Below are 16,209 nucleotides of genomic sequence, written 5' to 3'. Positions count from 1 at the left end.
GCTCTCTGTGTGTGTGGTGCCATTCTTGGGCAGGCTGCACTTTCTTTCGTGCTGGGCAGCTCTCCTTACAGGAGTCCTCTAAGCGTGGGACACCCCTGCGTGGCAGGACATTCCTTGCGCGCATCAGCACTGTGCATGGGCCAGCTCCACATGGGTCAAGGAGGCCTGGGGTTTGAACTGTGGACCTCCCATGTGGTAGGTGGACGCCCTAACCACTGGGCCAAGTCCGCTTCCCTGTAGCGGATTCTTAAAGGTGATAAGAGAAGGGTTGAGAAGGACTACTGATGCTTAATATAAGTTTTAATTAATTTTACTGTAAAAGTGTGGAAATGTATAGAGTTGATGGTAACACATTAAAGTGAGTAACAGCTAGTTTATAAATGGGAATGTGGCAGCTAGAAAGGGTAGTCTAGGGATGTAAATGTCAAGCAAAAGAGAGAGAATAACCTAGGGACTGAATTACACAGTAAACCCAGAGGTGGATGAGAATTGTGGTTGCTGGTACAGATGCAAGAGTGTCTTTTGTGAGCTAGAGCAGAGATGTACATCACTATTCCAGGGTGGTAGGAATATGGAGAAGCATGGGGAAAAATACAATTGGAGTGACCTATGGACTGTTAACAGCAATACTGTAATATTCATGCATCTATGCCAAAGATGTACTGTGTTGATAAAGAGGGAGTATGAAAAAAGTGTGCTAAATTTACTCTATGGACCACGGTTAATGGTAATAGTCGATGATATTATCTCATAATCTGTAATAAACGTTCCACTGCAGTGTGGTGTGCTGCTGGGGGGTGTTGTATGGAAATTCTGCCCATGTGTATGATTGTTTTGTAAATTCGCAACTTCTGTAATAAAAACTCATTAAAAAAAATAAAAATAAGGTGGATTGGGGGAAAAATTCACCAAATATAAGATATTGGGCAGCGGATGTGGCTCAAACAATTGGGCTCCCTGGGAAGTCCAGGGTTCACTTTCCAGAGCCTCCTGGTAAAGGCAGGCTGGTCTGCATGGTGAGCTGGCCCAAGCAAAGAGCTGGTGAACCAAGATGACCAAACAAAAAGAGACACATGAGGAGAGACAATTAAGAGATGCAGCAGACTAGGGAACTGAGGTGGCGCAAGAGATTAAAGCACCTCTCTCCTTCTCCGGAAGATCCCAGGATTGGTTCCCGGTGCCACCTAAAGAAAAGACAAGCAGACACAGAGGAACACACAGCGAATGGACAGAGAGAGCAGACAGTGATTGCAAAACAACAATGGGGTAGGGGGAGAAATAAATAAATCTTTTTTATTTGTTGGTGGTGGTGTGATATACAGCACCCCTGTATGATGTCTGCTTTTTAAGTTCACAACTTTTACTATATACTTATTGTTTATGTATGTTCATGTATAACTGATAAAAATAACAACAGGGTGGGCTGGAGGAAAAATACACCAAACAAAAGATACTTTGGTTAGCAGTAATATTTTGAGGATACTCTTTAATCAATTGTTAAAAATGTTTCACAATAATGCAAGGTGTTGGTGGTAGGGTCAGGTGTGAGAACGCTGTATGATATTATGCATGTTTCTTTTGTACGTTCACAACTATTACTATATACTTATTGTTTATGTTTATGTATGAGTGATATACATCAATAAACTTTTTAAAAATATTAGGTATTATAAAATACTTAATGACAGGAAAATATTCTTCACATATTAAAAGGAAAAATACAATACTATCTAGGGTGAGAAAACCTCAGAAAAAGTATTAAAGGTAGAGACCAAAAAACATTATGGGATTTATTTGGGTGGTGGGATTATATATATTCTAAGTTTTCTAAAGCAAACATATACTGTATTAATAGTAAGAAAAATACAAAATTTATCTTTTAAAGGATAGAGGGAAAATGCTTTACTTTTCTCCCAAGTAATTTTCAATACACTTTTTTTCTATCTCTCTTCAAAGTGATGGCCAGCACTCTTACCTGTTGACTTTCTTTTGCCAGGGTCTCTTTTTCAACACAGGATTTAGCACTAGGGGATCCTATTTTTTTAGGAGTGACTGATTCAGCCGGTTTTTCTGAAAGCTCTGAAGATGCTGTAGCTGAAACAGATTCATGTTGTTGTGTACTTATTTTCTCTACGGGTTTAACTTTTCTTCTTATATCACTTTCTTCAGTGCTTTCAGATTCATCAATAATGGGCTTGTGTTTTTTTCGCGGCTATGTCAAGAAAACAGCATAATTGGTTTAGAATATGTAATTGCTTATAATGCTTAATTAAATAGTGGGTAACTATAAAGTCCACGTATCTCATTTCTAAACTTCAAAGTAAAACCATAATAGGATACAGCAACATGATTAATAAATAGGACAGGAAACCTGGATTAAGGACTCCAAATAAACATTGCCAGCTCACTGTGCCTTTGTAAATTACAATCAAACCACATTTCAGAAATAAGAAGAAAACTGACAAGGTCTGCAGAGATTGAGACCTCTTCGATAAAAAACCTTTCAGGTATAACATAAAAATATTTCCTTTTTTTTACAAAAATGTTTTCTTTTAAAACATAATACTCTTTCTCCGTATGCTACGGAACATTTCATTTTATTCAGATCTCATCTAAACAGGATATGAAGTTTCTTATGAAGATAGAAGAGGGAACATTCCTACATACCTTTTTAGCACTCTTTTTTAGAGATTCATTTTCACTTTCTTCATTTTCAGAAGTGTTCGAACTGTACCAAAAATACTCCATCAGTATTTTGTACATATTACATTTTTATTCATGTTTTCTGTAAGTTGTTTGCCCAACATAAAAAAGGCTCAATTTAATGAAGAGATTGCCTACTAGTAATGGGGAGGCCTACCACCACCCAGATTTAATGGCCATATCCTACATCTTCTTCTATCCAGGCTCCATCAGTTTATCTTAGGCAGGCAAATAATAGTGTCCTATTACTGCAACAACTTGTGGTCATGTCTGAGTCCTGTTAACAGGCCTAGGTATCTGGGCTCTCATTTGTACTAAAAGCTAATCTGCCACCATTATGCCCATCATTAGATGACATAAAAGGGAATACACCTTCTTCTGTACTTTGAAAAGGAAAAAGGACCCTAACTTCTGGTGGAAAATGAGAATTCTTTCACCTTTTAATTCAACTCAACACAACAAACATTTATTTAACAAAAACCTCAAAATGCAAGGTGCAAGGAATAAATTACTTTAAAAGAGAAGCCTTTCTTTAAAGGGTTCATTGTCTAGTAAGAAGGTTAAATGATAGTGCAATGTGAAAACTAAGCAAGCATTTGACAAAGAAGATGTAGATACATGGCTGGGGATTAGGAACGCACCAAAGTTATGACACTTGAGTTGACTTTGGAAAACATACAGGCAGGACATCTTGGGACTCAGGGAAAAGGCTGAACAAGAGAGAAGGGAAACAGTGGCCACATAGGTAGTTAAAACCATGGGAGTAAAAGTGGAAGGGGGAGGGCTAAGAGCAGAACCACCTACTGACAAAGAGAAGAAAGAAGGAGAAGATACAGGAAAAAAGAACTGAACACTCCTTGGTGAGGACTCTGGAGTCTGGATGCTGCTGCCTCCATGAGATCTGGGAAATTTGTGGATCCATCTCCCCCACCCAATGCATTCCTTCTGCCCTGACTTCTTTTTATATCCACATACAAACCTTGTCTGACTTATTCAAATGTCTTTTCTTGGGACTTAGCACTACGCCAAAACAACTTTTGCCAAAGCTACCAAGAACACGCCGTTAGGCAATGGACATGTTCACTCCTTACCTTACTCTACTTCTCAGCTACATCTGACCCTCCTGGGTATTCCCACCATCACCGCCCTACCCCCTCACTTCTGTGAACAAACACTCCCCTAGTTTTCCTGTTTTCTCTCTAGCCACTTTTCTTCCTTTCCTTCATAGGTTCCTTCTCCTCTACTCAGACAGTAGATGCCAGTTTCTCAAGGTTTAGGCCTAGGTCTTTGTCTTCTCTCAGGCTATACTCTCTCTGATTCACCCCATCCATGCTGAGTTTTCACTCCAGCTCAGCCCTCTCCTCTGAGCTCCAGACCCAAATATACAACTGTCACCTTGAGAGTGGCACATCAAACATTTGTTCTCCCTCCAAAATCCAGTATCCTTTCACCAACCTTTAGCTCAATGGCTTGACCCATTCCCTTCTTCCTATCTCTGCTACTAAAACAGCTTGCAAACTAGTCTCCCCATTCCATTCTAGTCTCTCAAATCCATTCTCCACATAGTACCCAGCGTGATAATTTTTAAACACAAATTTGACCGTGTCATCCTCTGCTTTGAATTCCTCAACTGTTTTCTAATAATTAATTAATCCCCTCCCCATTGTCTACTCTCTGTGTCCATTCACTGTGTGTTCTTCTGTGCCTGCTTGTATTCTCTTAGGCAGCTCTGGGAACTGATCCTCGGACCTTCCATAGTGGGAGAGAGGTGATGATTCTCTAATGCCACCTCAGCTTCCTGGTCTGCTGCATCTCTTATTATGCCTCCTCTGCCTCTCTTTTTGTTGTGTCATCTTGCTGTACCAGCTCTCTGCGTGGGCCAGCACTCCCACGTGGGTCAGCACACCACGTGGGCCACCTTGTCCTCACCAGGAGGCCCTGGGTATTGAACTCCGGACCGCCTATATGGTAGATGGGAGCCCAATTGCTTGAGCCACATCCGCTTCCCATCAACTGTTCTTAGGATAACAACAAAACCCCTAACCATTAGATAGGATAAGGAATGGCTGCAAATGGTAGAAAATATCTCCTATACCCTCAAATGGCTTAAATACGGTACTTTATTTCCCTTTCAATAAAACTCCAGAGGCAATTCATCATCAAAGACCCACCATTATCAAATACCAGGTTTCTTCTAAGTTGCTCAAGCATCAGCTATCACATCGTCATTCCAACTAGAAAGAAAAAGGAAGGAACAAAGGTACATTCATCCCTATCAAGACAATTCCGGAAACTGCAGATGCCACTTATGGCTAGAACTTAATCATATAGATATACAGGTTGTTCTTTATTCTGAGAGTCATGTGCCCAGCTAAAATCAGATATCTACTACCAAGAAATAAGGTAGGTTGATAATTAGCAATCTTTACCAATCACGCCATTCAAAGTACTTAACATCTTTTATATGTTTTGCCCCTTCCCTTTCTTTACTCTGGGTCTTACCACGCTCACAGTGCTGCCCCTGGTAACAGGACCCGTATATTCCTTGCCCGAAATGTTCCCCACTCATCCACATCAAACTAACTCCTATGCATAGTACCACATCCTTCCCCATGTGATTCATCACTATGATGCCTCATTAATATCTATTGCTCTGTAAACCCCATGAGGACAGAAGCTGTTCATTTTGAGTTCTTTTTTTAAACCCAAAGGCTACCACAGTGCCTGGTAACCTAGTCAGTGCTCAATAAATGCTTGCAATAATACAAAGTTAATATCTGAAAGTTTACTATGGGCCAACACTGTTTTAAGAGTCTAAGGGGTTTAACTCACCTTAAAACAATCATGTAAGATAGGTTATCTCATCATCCCACTTTCCAGATGAAGGAACACAAAAGTTAAATTACCCGTCCAAAGTAAAATACTTAGTAGCAAACACGAATTTGAACCCAGAACTCTGGGTCCAAGGCTAGTCACCTTAACCACAACGTTATACTGCATGGACAAGCATGAACTCAACAAATATTCACCAAGTGCCAACCATGTACCAAGTATCATTCTAGGATGAAGCAGAACAGTGAGCAAAACCAAGTCTTACTCTTTTTAAGCTACTTCTGTTGGGGAGAGATAGACAATGGACAAATAAAAAATGAATGCAATATTGGTCAGGCAGAGAGAAATGCTATGAAGAAGAGAGAAAGGAGAACATACGGCTGATATTTCCTCTGGCTGAGTGGAGTCTGAAACTAAAAGCAGGGGACAGGCCATGAGGACAGATAGAGGAGAGCAGCCTGGGCCCAGGGAATGGCACCTGCAAGGCCCTCAGGGGCATGTGTTTAAAGAGTTCAAGGCTCAGCAAGATGGCAAGCCAAGTAGGAATGCAAAGTGGTTTAATATAAGAAATCTACTACTAAAGTCAAAGAAGTAAAAACACCCAATTCTCCTGACAGATGAATTTTGATAAAATTCTTAACTCATTCTTAAGTACCTTTAATAGGGTATTCTTAGGGACAATGTATTTTTCACCTTTATTTTCCAATATCTAGCATGGTATCTGGCATATTAATAAATACTTAATATTTACAAAATTAATTAAAAAATTAATTCTTAGTAGTAAAAGATTAATATAAGAGATTCATAGCTTTCATATATATACAATCAACCACAAGAAGATAAAATGTTAAAGATCCTATTTATAATAATTACCAAAAACAAACAAAAAGGTAAATCACCTTGAAATAAACTTCAGAAATGTGCAATATGTATATGAAAAAAAGATAAACTCCACTAAAGGAAACAAAGAACTTGACTAAATAAAAAGCTATTTGTTCATCATCATACATTTATCAATTCCTTCTAGTCTAATGTATAAATATAACTGAACCCAAAAAAACCAGCAGTCATTGTTTTTAATGTGACAAAATTGTCTTAAAATACATATGAAAAATAAACAAGGATAGCCAAGAAAACTCTGTAGTGAAGATCAATGAGGGAGCAGTCGGATACTTAAAACACACTTAAAAACTTCCACCAAAACAAAGTAAAGTCCAGAAACAGAGTGAAGTACAGATGGAATTTACTATGTAAGAAAGGTATCTGAAACCAACTGAGGAAAGAAAGGCCATTTTATAATATGAATGACACTGAGTAGCCATCTAGGAAGAAGGTAATAAAGAAGGATCTTTACCTCACACCTTATATAAGATAGAAAGGACCAAAGACTTCAATATAAAAATACATCAAAAAAGTTCTAGAAGAAAACATGAAGAGAAAAGGCCTTCCAATTGTGATTCAAAATCCCTAAGCCATAAGAGAAAAAACAGAAAGGTATCACACTGGCAAAAATCCATTAAGTTTGCTAACACTCTGTTAGCAAGGCCATGCAGGACCATCAGGCACTTCTATACTGCTATCACAGCCAGAATTTTTTGGAAGACAATGAGAGAATTACTACACAAATTACTGAGACATTTCATTTGAACCAGGATTTCAGTTTTATTAATGTGTCCCACTGACAGATGGGACCAGGTTCCTGACTGCAGTACTACTGGGGACAGTAAAGGCTGGAAACAACCCAAATGCCATCAGTACAGGACTGTATAAATAAATCACTGACTACCCACACCATGGAACTCTTGCAACTGTGAATAGAACGAGAAAACCCCTGTGCACTGATATGTAAGTATTTCTTTCTTTCGTTTTCCTCTCTTCCTCCCTTCCCTCCTATTTATTTATCGCCACCCACCCACCCCCACCGCCCCTTGCGGCTTGCTTGCTGTCTTCTCTCTGCGTCCATTTGCTGCGCATTCTTCTGCGATTTTGCTTGTCTCCCTTTTTGCTGTATCACTTTGCTGAGTCAGCTCTCCATGGTGTAAAGATTTCTAAGATCTTTGTTAAACATCTTGTTTTGTAAAAATAAAACAAGGTATAGGACTGTTCGTATTTTTAAAAGGTTTAAAATAATTTGTGTTCTTATTTTTTAGTGCAGAGAAACTCTGGACTTCTTATGCACAGAGAAACTAGTGACAAGAGAGGGCAGTAAGAGCCAGGAGTGAGACTGGAAGACTTTTTTATTATAAACCTTTTCGTATTTTTTAAGCCACATGAATGTTACCTATTTTTTAAATTCCTTTTTAAAAATTAGTTACCATTCTTTAAAGCTGAATGAGTATTCTTCCAAATATTTGGCTTTTATTATTGTTTTTCAGTAGAATCTCATAAAAAAAACTGCAGTCTCAGGATAACCAAGATCAATAAAACTTCGTAATACAGATACCTTCAAAGAGACTTCCTACTTCAAATTTTTGCTTTATTATTTTTTTTTTAAGTACACTTTGCTACTTTCAAAAAGATTCTGTAACTATTATTACCTAATAGAGGTCTTTAAGTTTAAATCAGTTTTACATGATTTACCTGACCCATGCCTGTATATAAATATGTAGAAATCAAACCAATGCTCCTTAGGGACAAAATATCTGAACACGCCTGAAATAGATTTTGGATTTCCTCTGTAATTAGCCTTTCTCCCCTGCTCCCCCCTTGAACTGGATAATACCTCTTTTGTGATAAAAGATAATTTGTGATTTAAAGGGATCTCTCCAAAGTACCTAAAATTCTCTGCAAATAAAACACACATCTCCCTTATCTGTCTTACCTCAAAGCTAAACGACATTTACAGGCATGTTTTCTAGGACAACCGGGTATCAATTATGTAAATTATTATAATTAATGTCAATAAGTGAAAAATTAAATTCTTACTTCTCACTTCCCTTGAGGAAAAACGTAAGTTGGCTCAAAATATCCTAAAAAAGCTTTAGTTTCATAAGCTTCTATCTTAAAGAGCTTCTCAGAAATCCCATTAACCATGAATAAATGATTGCTTCAAATATAACCATACCTTCTTTCTGCTGCTTTTCCTTGAGGAGTTGAAGGGACAGATGACCCACAGTGTTGGGAGAGTTCATCATCAGCATATATAGCAGTGCTGTGTAAAGGAGGAGCTACAAAAAAAGTGCAACTTTAAAGTCTGGCTGTTAGGATAGTGTGTAAGATTATTCTCTTATGATAATCAGTACACAACAATCTTTGTTTAAAGGGCCCACAAAATCAAAATTGATTATGCAGGCTGCTTCCCGAACACTTTTTATCTCACCTCAACAATAAGGAATTTAAACCATACCATAAGTAAATAAATAAACAAACAAACTAGAAGACGTGTGCTACTATACTTAAAAGTATTACATGGAAAGATTTTAATGAGATAAAAAATAATTTCTTTCCTGGCCTCTATTGACTGTCAACACACACTACTTTGGAGACCACTGCATTAATTATGAGAGCTGCATGTTTACAGTTAATTCCTATGTTAACTCCTATGACTCTTAATTAGTTAACTCCTATGACTCTTAATACTGTACAGAGTGCTAGATACAAATATTGAGAGATACTCGATTTGTGAATCAATGGCCCTTTGGGGAGGAATTCCAGACCTCCTTCGCTTCCTTTTCTTTCTACTTTGGATTGCTAGAGCCTTTAGCAAGCCAAAATGTTAACTTGAATGAAGAAGGAGATAGTTTAATTGAAAGGTCTAAAAGGGAGATGATAAGAGGAGGAGGATGCAGTGACAGAGGAGACCCTCCACCCCAGCCCCTGCTCAGGAAAGAAGAGTAAAATTGGAGATCTTAGCACTCTAGCCTGGGCTTATAACCAGAGTGGCGAATTTGGGAGTATGAAGAGTGGTGGTAGTAGCGACAGACTGAATTGCCGCAGAGGGGACCTGGTAAGAGCCAAGCAACCACTTCTTCATGCTCAAATTTTAGCATAGCAGTGCAAATTTAACATTTTTTTCAAATAAACAACTAGTTAAATAATAAATATACCAGCTGTGCAATTCTAAAAATGGTAGTAAAATACTTTCCTTTTTTCTTTTTGTTTGTTGAGAAGTTGTGGGCTTACAGAACAATCATTCATAAAATACAGGATTCTCATATACCACCCTATTAACACCTTGCATTTGTTACAACTGACGAAAAGCCACTTTTATAACTACTATTGACACAGTCCATGGTTTCACTTAGGGTTCCCTGTGTAATGCAGTTCCACGGATTTTCTTCTGTACCATATATACTTTTATTTATTTTCTGTATCATACATACAACCTAAAATTTCACCTTTTAACCACACTCAGATATGTATTTCAGAGCTGTTAATTACGTTCACAGTGTTGTGTGACCATGACCACCATTCATTACCAAAACATTCTTATCGTTCCAAACAGGAGCCCTGTATATTTTAAGCCATACCTTCCCATTTCCTATCCCTTCCCCATTCCCTGGTAACCTGTATGTTAGATTCTGACTCCATAAATACACTTTTAATCCCTCTCAGTTAGGCAAGGATTTATTTACTCCACTGCTGTAAATAACAAGAAAAAAAGGAGAATTAGACCAATCCCGGATCTCCATTTACAAGCAATTATATAACCTGGACTCTTACAACTCAACAATACAAAGACAAAGAACCAAATTTTTTAAATGGGCAAAGGATTTGAATACACATTTCTTCAAAGACATACAAATGGCCACCAAGTACAGGAAATGATGTTCAACACCACTAGTTATTAGGGAAATGTAAGTGGAAACCACACTGAGATACCACTTCATACCCACTGGGATGGCTAGAATTAAAATGTAGATATATAACAAGTATTGGTGAGGATGTGGAGAAATTGGAACCTTTATACATTGCTGGTTGGAATGTAAAATTCTACAGTCACTTTGGAAAACAGTTTGGCAGTTTTTCAAAAAGTTACATAGGATCTAGCAATTTCATTAAACCCAAAAGAACTGAAAACATATGTCCAGTCAAAAACCTGTACATGAACAGTACGTTATTCATAATAGCCAAAAAGTGAAAACAACCCATATATCCATCAATTGATAAATGGACAAACAAAATGTGGTAGATCCAAGCAATGGAATAATTCAGCCATAAAAAGGAATAAAATGTGGCAACATAGATGAAACTTGAAGACATTATGTTAATTCAAAGAAGCCAGACATAAAAGGCCAAATATTGTTATGTTTCTATTTATATGAAATTCCAGAATAGGCCAATCTATAGAGATAGAAAGTAAATTAATAGCTGCCAGAGGCTGAGAGCAAGAGTGAATAGGGAGTGACTTCTAATGGGTATGAGGTTTCTCATCAGAGTGACAAAAATCTTCTGGAATTAAGATAGTGGTTATGGGTGCACAACTTTGTAAAATTACTAAAACCACTGAATTGTATACTTTCAAAGGGTGAATTTTATGGTATGTGAATTATATCTCCACTTTAAAAAATAAAGTAAAATAGAAAAAGAAAGTGAATTTGCAACATATTTCAATAAAAAATTTATGTGATTTCTTTTAGATTCAGGATACTTTAATATGTAATTAAAACATTTTTATCAAATCATAAGAGATATAGTCCAGTAATGATGACTTCCCATCTTATCTCATCATATAAAATATACAATATTTTCTGCCTTTATTAAAAATTAAGTTGATAACTTTAGATGCCAAATAAAAAGTATGTAAGAGGCTATGTAAATTTCAAAATTCTCTTAAAACATATTCCAGCAAAAATATTGGATTGCTGTTTTACATGGCTGCTGTTTTAAGGGACACTTTGTACTTGCTGTATCATTCTTGGTCTTTGGAATCACCAGTGACACTTCGAAACAGAAACACTCTGTTTGGACAACTCATTATTCTCCTGATCAGCCAGGTACCAGTCCTGTTTGCCTGACACTGCAAGGAACACAGGGGAAGTTCTCCACTGGATCTCCTGCAGCATCCTCTGCCTCAGTTGGTTTAAGATATGGGAAAAATTATCCCCTCTCTCCCTCCTAAGTTAAAGGCCCTTACCAAATGGATCTATTGGTGGTATAGAGTAAATACATTCTATATTCCTTTTGTTGCAAAGTACTGCAGTAGATGTCCTAACATGACTGCCTTGTTAATAAATGCTATTACAAGAATTCAACTTTGATACTCTAATTTAATAGAGTTCTTAGCTCCAATGTACCTAGAAATGAGAAAAATTAATTCATATCAATAACACTACAGAACTTATATACAGAAAACTGATTTTTTGTATTTGAAGATAGTTCTACACTTTTATTAGCATCTAACCTAAATGCTGTTGCTTAAGCTAAGTTGTTTTTAGCATAAAAATTTAAAATACTAACCAAAGGTTTCATAAGGTTCATCATCTTGTTCATTTTCACCCAGCCTGTCAATGCTTGAGATAACAGAATTATCAGGAAAATCAAACACATCTGGAGACTTGGTCTTTCGGTCAGCTTTCTAAAAGTGAAGAGAATGGAAGCCATTGAATTGGCTCTAAGAAGTAAAGAACATTACCAAGCTGCATTTATTTAGCAAAGATCCTCCTATCACTGTTGCCTAAAAGAATAATCCTTAACACTTTTGGGCGGCACAGACTCCTTCATGCATCAAAAAAGGAAGGCACTGGCAAATTTTTTCTATAAGGGACTAGAGAGTAAAGGGCTTTGTGGGCCACAGGGTTTCTGTTGCAACTACTCAACTTAGTCATGGTAGTATAAAAGCAGTGAGAATGCAAAAAATAATGAGTATGGCTGTGTTCTAATAAAAGTTTATTTACAGACAATGAAATTTTAATTTCACAGAATTTTCATCTGGCATGATAGCCTTATTTGCTTTTCCCCCAAACATTTAAAAATGTAAAAGCCATTCTTAGGTTACAAGGCTAAGAAGGGTAGACAGAAAATGGTCTCTGAATTTCTGAATGATCAAAACAAACAAACAAGCTAAGGCTGGGGTGGTAGCAGAGAGTTGAAACCCTGCAGAGGTATTCTAGGGTTCCAGAGAAAGCAAAGAAGCCACCCTCTGAAAACAGACAGAGAGAGAGCTCACCTAGAAAAAGCAAGCCAGGAGTTGGTTTGGAGAGCAAAGAGAACTCACAACTACCTGGCAACGTGAAAAGCACACACTCTCACACACTGCCAATGTCAACTCAAAGTTGGACAAGCCATTGGAAAATAATTTGGGGTTAGCTATCAAGAGTGTTACATAATGTACCTGCCTTAGAATACATTTTTATTCTAAGACTATCATCAAGGAATATTTCTATATACAGATAATACATTATACACAAATTTCTCAGTTTTATATACAATAGTGAAAAGCTAGAAAAAAACCTAAGTTATAAGGCATTGATTAAGTACAAGTAGAATGTGGACTAAGTGGGATACTACGAAGTAATAAACAATAGCTGAAAACTAGAACATGGAGAGATGGTTACAAGTGGGAAAAAAGCAAAATACAGAAAACTACAATTTTTACATGATGACAATTATCTAAACCAAGAAAAAATCATTTTTGATTCAGAAAAAAAGATGATTATTGGGAAAAGTGGGAGGAAAAGGAATATGCTTTTACACAGCAATAGAACCAAGTTCAGACTTCTAAATAATGCTAATTATTTTGTATTGTCAATTTTGAGGAAATTACATTAAAATATAAAAAGATAACTTACATCTTCCACGGAATGTGTTCTTCCCACAGTATTCTTTGACGGTCTTGCACTACTAAACAGCAAAAACACAAAAGGGAAAATCAGGAACCATTTAAAATAATTAGGAAAAACCTGTAACTTGCAAACCTTTTCCAAGCATTTTCTTTCCAAATTATACTCCTCATTAGCTACGCTGGTAGTATGCACTGGATGAAATTCATGTTACAATAAAATCCTTTTAGAAAGCAGGACCCAGATCCCATACATTTACTATATATTTTTATAGGTCAAATCATCACTAATGTATAATGTAATATACTTCTCTCCCTCAGAGACAGGGAAATTCCCTAATTCTGCAGTTACCATTGTCTCTGAAATCCTATGCAATTAGCAAACAATGACAATGTCTCAGCAGACAGAGAAAAGGGGAGGTACACTAACATTTATTAAGCACCTGACTCCTGTTCCATCACAGCTCCTGCATGTATATTTTATCATTTAACTCTACCAGTCCTATAAGAGAAGAGTGACTCCCACGTTATAAATGTAAATTTGTCCCAAACAACACACGGCCAAGAAAGAGAGATGCTTGCATTCACAACTGCATCAGTTCCAATCCAGAGCCTGACTTCTTTCTACCTCTCCATGTTTCCCTCATTTGGCATTAGAGTAAAAGGATAAAGCTGTTTATCTTCAACAAGCTTAAAGTAAACAGGATGTAAAAATAGTGATTAGAATACTGGAAAAAGAGTAAGAGTGGCAGGAAATAACATTATCAGTAGTCAGGAAATATGTGTGAGGATCCTTTGTGTGTCAGACATTGTCCAAGGGTACTGGGAAAACTACAGTACAATGGTTTAAAAATACGCCATGCAGATGTTACACAGTTCCAGAGGTTACAGTATTTTTCAAATACCCATTTGTAGGTAGCAAAATCAGTTGAGTGCATCTGAACAAATATTTTTGGAGAAACTATATTACAACTTACAAAAAAGTTGCAAGAATAGAATAAAAAACTTCTGTGTACTCTTCACTAATATCCAACAATTGTTTACATTTCCTCTCATTTGCTTTGTGTGTATGTGTGGGGGGGGAGGTAAGAGACAATGCATCCTAACCCCTAAACACTTCACACATGTATTTTCTAAGAGGGCGTTATGTAAACACAGCATAATTCCCAAAATCAAGGAATTTAATGCTGATATGATTATCTACAGTTCACATTCAGATTTCAACTGTCCCAAAATATCCTTTACAGTTTTTCCCCCAGTATATTAAAAAGGAAATACAACAGAATATAAAATATAAAATCGTGCTGCACCTACTCTTGTTCCCTGAACCTTTTGTTTTCCTTTTTTTGTGTGTACCAGTTGTGATGTAAAACATCCGTAATGTGAATCACTGTCAAAAAAGTTTGAAAACCATTCAGTGGTTCTCAAAGTTTAGTGGACATCAAATCACCTAGAGGGCTTATTAAAAGAGATTCTGAACCCCACCCCGTTTCTGATTCAGGAAGTATGGAGTGGGGTATGAGAGCTTGCATTTGGAAGAAATTCCCAGGTGTTTCTGATGCTGCTGGCTCCAGGAAGCACCCTTTGAGAACAGTTGCTGTATATGATTCTCAAAACCCAAGGAAGAAAATAAAACAAGTATTCATTTTCTGGCAGTTCTATAGATTATGATTCTGGGGTTCAAAAAAGTTAAGTAACTTGTCAACGGTTCCACAGCCAACTAACAAAAGCAGGACTGGAAACTAGATGGCAAAATTTAATCTAAGCTATATCCTATGCCTCTCTCTTACCCTGCCTGTGTTCTAAAAATAGGCAAGGTTCCTCCGTGCTTTAGAACAGATTTAAGGTGGGGCCAAAAACTCTTGATAACCGTAAGTAAAAATTTTGGTGTCTGTGCACCAGTACATTTTGATGGGGTGGGAAGGAAAAGATTTCAAGGAGCCTCAAACACAAAAACGTTAAAAATGAAAAAACAAAAACAAATACAAAACATTCGTCTATCAGATTAAGTTTAACTCTTTTCGGCTGACGTCCATAGCCTCTAGGTTCTTTTCCAGCTCTCTTTAGGGGCAGTCCTCACTTCTTCCTCACTGGTCACAGGAGTCTGGGTTTTCGCCTCCTTCCTGCTCCGTCCCGTCCCAGCCGCTCCCCACCCTCGCCGGCATCTACAAACACCCCCGTCTCCAGAAGCCTTCCCTCCAGAGTGCACCGTCCCGAGCACGGTCCTCGGCAAGCACAGACCTCTCCAGTCAGGCCCAGGGACCCGGAGGCGGATGCTCCTGACGCCGCTGCTAAAGAGGCATTCGCCAGTGAACGCAGTAAGCTTAAGGTTTTAGAGCGCAGTTTCGCATCAGGTTTGAAACGCAGGCCCCTCTAGATGAAATGCAAATTGCTTGACCTAGAGGATGTCTTCAAGAATAACAGTAACCGTCAGGGATTTGGTTGGGCTTTACAGTCCGAGTCTGCATCACAACAGCAGGGCCTTACGAATACCGACTAGCTACCAAAACAAAACCTCAGCAGAAGAGAACGCAGTAAGACTTTGTTGAATGAACCTGCTGTTTCAAACGATTCCGAGACTCACTCACCAAAAATACTACTACTAACACTCCTACACACCCGCCAGGCAAGGTTTTCAGCGCTCACTCCTCTCATCCTCACGGTAACCTCAGGACGTAGGTACTGTTCAGTATCACTCTCCTTTTACAGCCTGAAAAGCAAGGCCGGGAGCGACAAGTTCCCACGGGGAAGGGCAAACAGCCTCGCTACGCAGCACAAGCGGCTCCCACAGGCGGACGCTAGACCTGGGCAGGGCTCCGCTCCAACGGCCGAGGGGTCGGCGGAACTTACCGGGCGCGCCCGAGGCAGCGCCCCCGCCGCCGCGGGGCCATGCGCCGCTCTCCTCAGCCTCCCAGCCCGCGCCGTTACCGCCACGCCCCGCGCCGCTCCCGCCA

General features: G+C 38.3%; 1 protein-coding gene across 1 annotated transcript in view; it reads right to left on the bottom strand.

The window, feature by feature from the left end:
- Nucleotides 1-16,205, bottom strand: part of CENPU (centromere protein U) — a 53,257-nt gene extending 37,052 nt beyond the window's left edge. The window contains exons 1-6 of the mRNA XM_004481750.3: nt 16,106-16,205; nt 13,266-13,317; nt 11,935-12,052; nt 8,600-8,702; nt 2,668-2,728; nt 1,976-2,212 (exon numbers count right to left, since the gene is read on the bottom strand). Coding sequence (XP_004481807.1) covers nt 1,976-2,212; nt 2,668-2,728; nt 8,600-8,702; nt 11,935-12,052; nt 13,266-13,317; nt 16,106-16,146 — 612 coding nt within the window. The 5' untranslated portion in view covers nt 16,147-16,205. The remainder of the gene's footprint in view (nt 1-1,975; nt 2,213-2,667; nt 2,729-8,599; nt 8,703-11,934; nt 12,053-13,265; nt 13,318-16,105) is intronic.
- Between the last annotated feature and the right edge of the window lie 4 nt (nt 16,206-16,209).

The sequence above is a fragment of the Dasypus novemcinctus genome, chromosome 1 (genome assembly GCF_030445035.2).
Source record: "Dasypus novemcinctus isolate mDasNov1 chromosome 1, mDasNov1.1.hap2, whole genome shotgun sequence".
Classification (NCBI taxonomy): Eukaryota; Metazoa; Chordata; class Mammalia; order Cingulata; family Dasypodidae; genus Dasypus; species Dasypus novemcinctus.
This window is presented reverse-complemented; position numbering and strand designations above follow the sequence as displayed.